We start from the raw sequence: 11093 nt of genomic DNA, 5'->3' as shown, positions 1-11093 counted from the left end.
AAACTTGGATCTTTTACCAACCCACAAACAAGATTAAAAGAGCCTTCAGTAGTGTGTAACAAAATCCTAGAGATTGATCATTTGTAAACAAATAACTGAATGCAAGGAGGACGGAGTGTATTGGATTGATGCACATTCTAGAAGGCATTACAAAGGTTCTGAAATGTACAAAAGGAGCAAAACACAGGAATGAGTCGGCCTTTCTTGGCAAAATATTGGGTATTAGAAAAGGAACAAAAACTTGGAATGCTAAGTCCACCAATCATCAATAACAGATGGTTTTTTATTTCTTGAGTGAGTAAATAGAATCAATGAGGCCATGAAAGTGGAAGATCCACAAAGCCTGTAATCCAGTAGCACCAGAGCATAATGCTAACTGCTCCAAGTCTTTTAAGGGTTACATCCATAAAGTAAGACTTCCAACTGAATGTGAAAACAGGTCCTCCAAGCACAAAACACTAAGAAGAATGGAAGGCCTTAAAATGCAAAAGTTTGCCAGAGTAAGCTAAAATCTCGGAAGTCAAAATAGAGTAAGCTAAAATCTCAGAAGTCAAAATTGAAGAACGTGCAAGTAACTAGAACACATTTGTTTTGTCACAATTGTAGATCAAGTCTAGCAAAAATTCTCATTTATATGTAACTAAAGTTGCATGCTACCACAGCTCACCCTATGCTGGTTTATCTCTATATGTTAAATTTCATCAGCTAACCTCATATTCTTGCAAAACCTCAAACAGTATGAATCATAAAAAACATTCAAGCAATGCAGTGTGAACTTGTGTCGCCCAAAATTAGTACTCTAAAACTCTCCTCTTCAATTACAATTTGCCGTCTTTCCCAACAAAATCCTTGAGAATTACAGGGCTGACAGTGAAATCAAATCCAATGCTACATACTCAAGTGAAAGCAATATTATTCTACTCCCCTAGGCACAGAATTCAATTGAAGGGACTTAAATCTCCATTTTTCAATTTTCAGACATCACCCTCATTCCAAATGATAAAATCTATAACCATCCCAATCAAATTCGCTCATAAAAGGGGGAAAAGTAGAATAAAATGGAGGATGGACTTTTCTTTTATATCAGTAATAACAATAGTACTTACCAAGAGAAAATCAATCTATCTCAAGGTAAACTAAAACAGATTTAACAATTCACTTCTAGTTAATACCAGAAAATGATGCAGCTTTCCTCTTTGTCAATTCCAAACCCATCTTACATCCAATCAGAGTCACAAACAGAACACATTGTATGCCACATGTGTAAGCAAATTTTCTTACAATACGATTATGGCAGTACACTTGTACTTTGCATTGCCAATGTTGTATATAACCATATCTTTCCTGATCAGTAAAATTTACAACTTTCTGAACTAAAATGAGTGACAAAAGGGGACAAAGAAAAGGGAAAATCAAAGGGAGATGAAGATTCTTCTATTTCAATATTATACGCATTTTACTTACCTAGAAAAACCAGACCACTTTAAGACAAACTATATCATAGATAAAGAATCAGTTGTACATAACACTGCAAAAAGATTCAGATCTCTCTCTTCTTCAAAATTAGATGCGTGCTATATCCAATCAAAAACACCAATAGACCCATAATAGACACAATGTATAAGCAGAATTCTTTAATCAATACTATATCAAAATTCACTTGTACTTCTGCCATTGTTGTACTTTACCAACACCTTCTATCATGAACCTTCATCCTTCCGGTGGAACCCCTCAATGAGGAAAGTTGGATAATGCACCAGAAGAGATAAAGACGCAAAAATTTCAAAGCCATGAATAATCAAGAATATTCCTCTCGTTCTCCTTATAGTAAAGGATCAGCTAACTCTCCTCTCCCCTCTCAAATTTTTAACACATCCAATCAAAATCATCAGTAAATCCAGTAATACACATGCTATATGACCAAAACTCTTCCTCTATTACCACTATAGCATCTCTCTTGTACTCTGTGCTGACAAGATTGTAATTTGATATATCATGCATAACAAAACTCCATACGAGAATTAACATAACAAAGCAGCAAAAGAACAAAACCCACTAGTCCAACCATTCATATAATCAAGATTATTTCATTTTCCGTTTTAGTTTTTTTACCCCCCAAACAAAAAGTATTTACCTCTGAAGATACATTGCTTCCTCAAGAGCACACCTGAGGCTGGACTCTAGGTGGCCAAGGCCTTCACAAGACTCACAGTACTTCCCAGGACAGTCAATTCTATTGCCCCAATACGCATACTTTCTCAGAATCTCTTAGCATTTTTGCTCTGTATACTTGTTCCAGTGGTGGAATAAAAGAACTCCTCTGTGGAAAAGAAAGAAGATGCAAGATAGAAAATAGCAATGCAGCCAACGGTAGCTATACGGACTATAAGAATGGAAGATCTGGGTGGTGGTCTCTGTCGAGGTTTTCCTCTCTGGGTTTTGTGTTAAAAGAAAATAGGATTTTTTTTTCTGTTTCTAATCCTTTTCATTTTCCCTGGGCAAAGAGCCTGAACAACTCTCGAACTTTTGTACTTTTAACCCTTCATCTTTTGGGATGATATTTCATTTTTTTAACTTGCACATTACATAGGCCGGAAAAATTGAACTTTTCATAACTAGAGTTAATTAAGTGGCCTACAATACAGAGAGGGGGGTGGAACCGTTGGTGGTTTGTCCAAAATAAAATTTCTTCAATTTTATTCACATAATTTTTTTTCCAAACAAATCAAATTACCAAATACTACTTTTTTTTGAGAGATACAAATTATTACCTATTTGGATTTTAGTTTTTCAAAAAAAAAATTTATGTTTTTTGTGAACAAATTTCTGAATCACTTTTTATTCTCATATATGTCAAATCGCTATAATAAATTTTTCTTAAAATTTTCAAAAAAAAAAAAATCAATATGAACAACCTTTTAACCCAGAGTACACTTATCTTTTGTCATTTGTGAGTCATGACATCTAAAGCCCATGATCTAAAATAACAAATAGCTATTGTCCAAATTACATTCTACTTATAATACATTTTTCTCAAATGAAATATCTCTGAGTTATGGAACCAATTAGATTCTAACCTTTGAACAGCAAAGTGTTCATCAATGATTCACTTTCAAGGCATTAATTAGACAAAAGTGACAAAACAAATATATTAAAAAAAAATAGTGCCAATTTAATTCTTGTAGATTAGGCAATCTAACATTTAACCACTTATAGCTTTTAAACCTTAGCATCTGGTTGGATGGCTGTACTTGTCAAAAAACATGAACCTAAAATACACAACTACAATAACACCTCTTACAATATCACAAAAAAAATCCCAAAAACGTCTAAAAATGCCAAAAAATAACTAAAAAAATAAAGCAAATAAAGCAAAACACATACAAACACACATATCTCATCATCATCGCTCCTTCTCTTTCCCCCATTATATTCCTTTCTTGGTAGGAATTGCTATTGGGCCAATAGCCCTACCATATATCAACTATCCCCACCTCCCCTGCAACTTCTCCCATCCATCCACCTTTCATTGCCCCATCAACCCTCACTTCTGTAAGAGAGGGAAAGCGAGTTTGACAATAAGAGAAAGGGGATAGGGGTTTAACAATGGAAAAGGAAGGGCTTATAGGTGATGAGTGTTGATCTCGTATGTTTTAAGTGTATTTTATTACTTGATTTTTAGTGTGCTTTAACCATTTTGATAGCTAAATAACTAAATTTTTAGTGAAATTTGCATTTTGTGGTTTAAATGTGAAAATTTGCATTTCTATGAAGCTAAGTGGTGAAAACATCATGCTTTTATAGCCTTTTATAATTCAATCATCAAATAAAGTGAAGTGAGATATTTGGACGATTCTTCACGATTTGAAGTGATTTAAAGTGAACATGAAGTATAAAATGATAAAAATGTGAAATGTAATCAATTGGAAAACAAGAAAAGATTGGCAGCTCTAATACCTTTTGATATTTAGCTATATAGTGAGTGAGCTACAAGCATTGGATTAAGATGATTTTTAAACCATTTTAAAACTAAAACATAGGGATACATTTCTGATGAAGATGTCAAAATTCAGTTCATACATTTTCATGGTTAAAAAACTGAAACACAGTCATGAATTTTTGCTTCTGAAGATTGAAACAAACTTCTAATCAATCGAGGGTATTTTAGTCATTTCTCAATCTATAGAGTTTCAATTGAGATAATTCTTGATGCATTGGAAACTAACTCAATAACGTACAACTTTCATGTTTTGTGCAAAAGTTAGTTCAACTTCCATCATCAAGAAATTTGTAGTTCAATTTAGAGTAAAAATAGAGCAGTTTCCAAAACACAACCTAAAATGCGACCCTTCACCTGCGTTTTGACCACACATATTCATATTTCGGCTACTTTATAGCTGGAAATAGTTGAACTTCAACTTGTAGTTCTTTCCTACTAATTTTTGACTAATTTTCTGAATGGATTTCGGCTGGAAAGTGCAAGAAGCATCTTGGAGACTTAGAGAATCAATATTTGGAAATCTCAAGGCACAATTTATAAAACTTGAAACATGATGTTAGGAGCAAAATCTTCTATAAATAAGGTCTCTTGTGAACATTTTTTGTAACTTTGGAGCCTAGAGGAGAAAATACACCAAATGTAGTCTTTCACTAGAACTTCCTAGTTCATTAGTGTAGTATAGTTTAGTATAATTAGTTTTATTCAATCCTTGTATATAGCTAGACATAGATGAAGTTAAGGGTGAAAATGGAGAATTTGGAACTCAAGAGACATGGGCGATATTTCTTCTATCACATTGTTTCTTATATTGATTTTCATGTTTAGTGAATATATAAATTTGGCTCTTGTTGTGTTATATTTATGTCTTGCTAGTTTTTATACCTAGGGGATGGATGAACTTCTATGATTGTTAAGTTAGTTTTTCATGGTTATTTGAGTTTATTTCTTGAGCAAGTTATTTAGAACTTTTGTTATTTCAATCATGATTAATTAACCATTAGTTGTGACTATCTAAAAGTGTTGTTTCATCAATAACCATTATGATTTAATACTAGTTCATGAAAGTGTTAAATCTAGGAAGTTAATTCACTAATATAGGGTTACACGTTTGTGGCTTTGGTAGCTTATTCCATGTAGTTTCATAGAATTTAATGAATCCATAACTAGTTTCATATCACGTTAGTAGATATGGAGTAATTATATATATGGTTGGTATATTCGCGAAAGCGTATATCACATACATTTGAAAATTATGCCATAACTAACCAAAGTAAATGAATTCATTTAACCAATAATTTCACTTACAAGAGTAGATAGTAAATCCATAACTCTAGGAATCTCTTTGTTATTTCTGTGAGATTAACACCTAATATCTTATACTCGATAAACAATCTGTATACTTAAAGAAAATGGGTGTTTAGGTTTTTAAACTTTGAGGTGAAATAAAAATCTCATCGATGGAAGGAAAAAAAGGAGTGAATAGGGAGAGGACCTTATGTTCATGGGTGAGATAGGGGAAGGAGACGAGAGTGGAGAAGGGGCGGCAAATCCCAAGACATAGGAGGGAAAGAAAGGTATTTCAAAACATCTCAAGAACTCTAGAAACACCTTAGAGCCTTACATCTAAAAACTTTTTAAAAACACATCATTTTCATTATCATTATCTGATAGAGCAGTTAGTTGGCACATTTTGCAGTGTTATTTTGGTCTAATTTTGGCTATATACTGTGCTAAGTACTGAGGTTTAACTCATATCTCAAATTCGTATGAATTATAGGTGAGCGGCATTAAAAATGATCTCGCGGGGTAGATTTCCAGAAGACTTGTCATCCCAGAGCGTGACCACGCCTTGAAAGGTGGACGAAACCGAAAGACGAACCGTGGTCCATGTGGACCAGGCGCATGGAATCAAAACTCCAAAAGGGCAATGGCTTTTGGAGATTCAATTGCACCAGACGTTTCCTTCCTTGACTTTTCCTGCGGCGGCTATAAAAAGAAAAGGACAAAGCAAGATTGAAGAATCAACTTTTTAGCCTTAGGTTCTCTTTTTCTCTTTTTGGGAGGATTTGTCAGATAGTTTTTTCTTTTGGTTTTTCTTTTGTTCCTTCTGCGGCTCAGGGTCAGACGCTTTTTCCTGTTTCTCTCTTTTACTTTTGTTTCGCCTGCGGCTAGCGGCCAGACATTGAATATTTCTGCGGATTGCATCTGGGCTCTGTACAACGGAAACCCTTTTTCACTGTTTACTTTTGACTCTTCTAAATTCCGTGAGATTTCTCTTGGGCTTTTCCAATTCTTCGGAAATCATTTGAATGTATCCAATTAAATCACGCGGGATTGACACGATGAGGAGCGGCTAATTTCCTCCTCTACCCAAAGGGTGACGCAGGGGCGCGGTCCATAATATCTGTGAGATCTAATCGAATCTTCATTATTTCTCCCAATTTATTGTTATTCGTGCATTTCCTGAATTAATTGTTCATGGCTATTTGATTAATTGAATATCAACGGCCGGGTATTTGATTTAATTTAATAGCCTACTGCCACGTTAATTAAATAGAATCCGTAATTGTTCATTTAGTTAACACCCCGTGGCAACCACCATAATTGGCTTTATGATGGGGAAATGCAGGATCTAATTTAAATAAACCCTCTTAGCGTGTCTATTGGTTAGGGTTGGGTTCTTCTAGCTTTAATGCAATTGGGTAATTAAATTCCTACGGTCGTACCTAGGGTTGTTATCTGGTTAGGGAAGCAGTCAATGGTCGTACCTTGACTGCCGAAAAGGTAAGGAAGAATTGGTTGTCAGAGCTTATTGATAACTATAACCAACCTAGTGATGATTGGGTGAAATATCTTTGCATCGATGATCATTTAATTGGACCGTGCCTGAGCAGTTGATCCTTTGGGTAGAATTTTTATTAATTGCTATTTCTAGTGAATTGTGCTTTGTGAGTTAGTTTTGAATTTTGTTTGTTTTATTTTATTTTATTTTTATTTGCCTCTTATTGAAAATCCCCCAATTTCGTTCTACTAATTTGAAAAGAAATAATTTCCTACCTGCTCCCTGTGGAATCGACCCTACTTGCCATTGTACGCAAAATTAGTATTGTTATAGATAAATCCAGTATATCGGATCAAGCAAACTCTTCGGGAACAGGGTGAATCAAGTAACCCATTGCACACCTAGGGTCCCTGCTCCAGTACTTGGATTTGTTCTATAATTATTTAATTGAGGTGGTAATTAGGACTTTTTAGTAATTATTATTGCACAGGTTCGGCACCTGTCAATTTTTGGCGCCGTTGCCGGGGAGCTGGCATTTGGATTATTTGTTTCTTTTCAGATTCAGTTCTTATTTTATTTTTATTTTATTCTATTCTCCTTGATATTTTTGCTAGTTTATGCCCCATTCTTCTCGCACAGGTGAATTGGTATACGATCCTGAGGTTGAGAAGGCAGCGCGTAGGCGAAAGCAAGAGACCAAGAGGCAAAAAGAATGACACTTATTTGCTGCAAACGAGTCAGCGGAAGACGAAGTAAGCATGGCCAACACCCAAACATTGAGGGAGCTGGCCGCCCCGGAGCTGACTCACCAGCCCTTATGCATCACATTCCCTGCTTTGGCTGAGAATACTGCTTTCGAACTGAAATCAGGGCTGATTCAACTCTTACCTTCTTTCCATGGTCTCTCTGGCGAAAAACCCTACAAGCACGTTAAGGAGTTCGAGGTGGTTTGCTCTAGTATGAAACCCCCTGGGGTCACTGAAGAGCAAATTAGACTGAGAGCCTTTCCGTTCTCTCTCAAGGATGCAGCCAAAGATTAGTTGTACTACCTACCAGCAGGTAGTATTACCACATGGGCGCAGCTGAAAAAGAAATTCTTGGAAAAATTCTTCCCTGCATCCCGAGCTGCGAGTTTGAGGAAGGAGATCTGCGGCATTAAGCAATATCCCGGTGAGTCCTTGTATGAATACTGGGAAAGGTTTAACAAGTTGTGCACTAGATGCCCGCAGCATCAAATTAGTGAGCAACTGTTAATCCAATACTTCTATGAAGGACTCCAATCAACTGATAGGAGTATCATTGATGCTGCGAGTGGGGGAGCACTTGCAAACAAGACACCGAGGGAAGCGTGGGAGCTCATCGAAGTCATGGCAGAGAACTCCCAGCAATTTGGCTTACGTGAGAGCAACCCTCCCCGTAGAGTCAACGAGGTGGAGACGTCATCCCTCCAGCAGCAGATATCGGAGCTAACATCCGTTGTTCGACAATTAATGGTGGGAAATATGCCCCAGCTAAAGGCCTGTGGAATCTGCACAAATATGGGTCACCATACTGACTCATGCCCTATGTTGCAAGAGGATGGGGCTGAACAAGTGAACATGGCTGAAGGCGTGCCCGCGCCTCGTAGGCAGTACGATCCATACTCTAATACGTACAATCCGGGTTGGAGAGATCACCCCAATCCCAGCTATGGTAGTAGGCCACAAAATGCATTCTCCAATCGGCCTCCAGGTTTTCAGCAACCTTGGCAACATAAGTCTCAACCCTCGTCCTCAAGCTCAGGGAGTTCTTTGGAAGAAATTGTCAAGAGTTTGGCCACGACTACCACTCAACTCGTCACGACCACCACTCAGTTCCAACATGACACCAAAGCAGGCATGAAAGACATGGAGACTCGCATGAGTCAAATGGCAACTGCCATTAATCGCCTGGAGTCCCACGTCTATGGAAAATTGCCATCGCAACCTGAGGTAAACCCCAGAAATGTAAGTGCCATGACATTAAGGAGTGGCAAGGAGGTGGAGGGATCTAAGTTGACGATTTCAAAAAGCAAAAGTGAGGAGCAGATAGAAAAGGGAATTGAAGAGGAATGGCGCATTCGCGAAGAGCCTAAGGTAACATCTATTCCTTCGATCCCTATTAAATCTAATCTAGCTCCTTTTCCTTGCAGGTTGGAAAAGACAAAGAGGGCAGAAAAGGAAAAAGAAATCCTGGATGTGTTCCGCAAAGTTCAAGTAAACATCCCCCTATTGGACGCGATCAAGCAGGTACCCAAGTACGCAAAATTCTTGAAAGACTTGTGCGTTAACAAAAGAAAGCTAAGGGGTGATGAAAGAGTGATGGTAGGAGAGAATGTATCAGCTGTACTTCAAAGGAAACTCCCACCCAAATGCGGAGATCCAGGTATGTTTGCTATCCCCTGTAAGATTGGTCATTCTAGTATCAAAAATGCCATGATAGATTTAGGAGCTTCTATTAATGTGATGCCTAAATCAATCTATGATTCCCTAAATTTAGGACCTTTAAAAGAAACGGGGATAATAATTCAATTGGCTGATCGTACATGTGCTTATCCGGATGGGATAGTTGAGGATGTTTTAGTGCAAGTAGATGGATTAATTTTTCCTGCTGATTTTTATGTGCTTTACATGGATGATAGAAGTGCCCCAAATCCATCACCCATTATATTAGGAAGACCATTTTTGAGTACTGCCCAGACTAAAATTGATGTTAGTAAGGGTACTCTCACGATGGAATTTGATGGAGAAATAGTCCACTTTAATATTTTTGATACAATGAAACATCCTGTTAACTCTCATTCTGTGTTTGCTATGTATACCACTAATCCCTCTGTGCAAGAATTTTCTAAGTTTGCTTATTAGGGGTAAATCCAAGGTTGCTGCGAACAAGTCCTATAGGATGAAAGCAATTCATGAGGTAAAAATGGAGAGAAAATTTAGGAAAAAAGTTGCACTCAATGGCCATGTGGATCCTGGAGGAGGGCCACCAATTACAAGGAAAATTCAATTACATCCAGACTAAAGAGTGGTGCTATGTCTAGCCAAAGACATTAAAGAAAGGCGCTGCTTGGGAGGCAACCCAAGGCTTCTTTTGTTTTAGTTTTCTTATATTTTTGAAGTTTTTGTTAAGTGTTAGTGTCATTTAGTGGGTTGTTATTTTGTGACAGGAAGTTGGCAGCTAGACATGCCCATGCTAGGTCATCACACCTAAGGAATGGAGTTTTGGAATTGACGGTCAGACGACTATAACTTCTAGGCGTGCCCACCACCTTGTGCACGCAGCCGCCTCACCCCCCTCCGCCTTAGTATCTCATTTTCCTCTCCCCGGAGCCAGGGAAGTTTCTCTTCTTTCCTCCTATTACTTTATTTTGTCTCTTCTACATTGAGGACAATGTAGGTCTTAGGTGTGGGGGGAGTGGCTTCCATTGGTTCTTTTTCATTAGTTACTCGGAAAAAAAAAAAAAAAAAACATGGGTTGAATGAAAAAAAAAAAAAAATGAAAAACATTGTAGTTAGTCGGCTTTTTGGTTATTTCTATGCTTGTTAGTGTTGGGGCATGTTGCTGTGATGAATGACACAATCAAAGTGAGTGGTTATGTGGTCAAGTATGCTAGCTATGCATTTTGTTTCCCTTGGCAATGTCGTTGAATGTTGAATATGCAGGAATTGACCCATTCTTGTAACTTTTGGGGAGCTTTTGAGCCTTGCTTGAGCATATTATTCTTGTTTGCTCTATTTTGTTTGATTGAGTGGGTATCACACATGGTATTGGCATTCTAGAACTTGCTAGTTTATGCATGTCGAGGCCACATTTTTGTTGAATTGGATGCATTTGAAATGATAAGGGCATTTAGGATTTAACCCTCTTCAGCTATCTAAAAAATCAAGCCCTCATCTTATCTCCCAATAGTGAACCAATTTGAGCTTTTGTCCTTCGTTTCTGGTTGATATCCGTGTTTGTTAACCCAAGACCTCTTTAAACTTTCTTGTTTACCCCTGTGTTGTCAAGGGATGCCTGAATTCCATCATTTGTGCGAAAACAAACAAATTTGGGGGTTGCAAGTGGTTTTAGATTAGGTGCCATATGATGTTAGCCTTGTATAAAGAATGAGAAATTGGAAGAGGGCCACTGACCAGTGGACTTTGGCTTACAGGGCGTGCCCACGCCTTGCGGAACTTTAAAAAAAAAAAAAAAAAAAAAAAAAACTGAAGAAGCCCTCGTGACCAGTGGACTAAGGGTTACAAGGCGTGCCCACGCCTTGCGAGCAGTTCGTAAAAAAAAAAAAAAAAA

At 37.4% G+C, this 11093-nt stretch overlaps 1 protein-coding gene and 1 non-coding gene across 2 annotated transcripts; one reads left to right on the top strand and one right to left on the bottom strand.

The window, feature by feature from the left end:
• The first annotated feature begins 7540 nt into the window (after nt 1-7540).
• Nucleotides 7541-9984, top strand: LOC113773702. The gene is made up of 3 exons (XM_027318326.1): nt 7541-7739; nt 7842-8896; nt 9970-9984. Exons 1-3 carry the CDS (start codon nt 7541-7543, stop codon nt 9982-9984), a joined length of 1269 nt encoding a protein of 422 aa, XP_027174127.1.
• Nucleotides 7913-8019, bottom strand: LOC113776577. The gene has a single exon (XR_003469064.1). It is a non-coding gene; the product is annotated as a small nucleolar RNA R71 (small nucleolar RNA).
• Nucleotides 9985-11093: the final 1109 nt, after the last annotated feature.

This window comes from Coffea eugenioides, chromosome 6 (assembly GCF_003713205.1).
Source record: "Coffea eugenioides isolate CCC68of chromosome 6, Ceug_1.0, whole genome shotgun sequence".
Lineage (NCBI taxonomy): Eukaryota > Viridiplantae > Streptophyta > Magnoliopsida > Gentianales > Rubiaceae > Coffea > Coffea eugenioides.
Note: the sequence above shows the minus strand (reverse complement) of the source record. Positions and strands in the feature narration are given on the sequence as shown.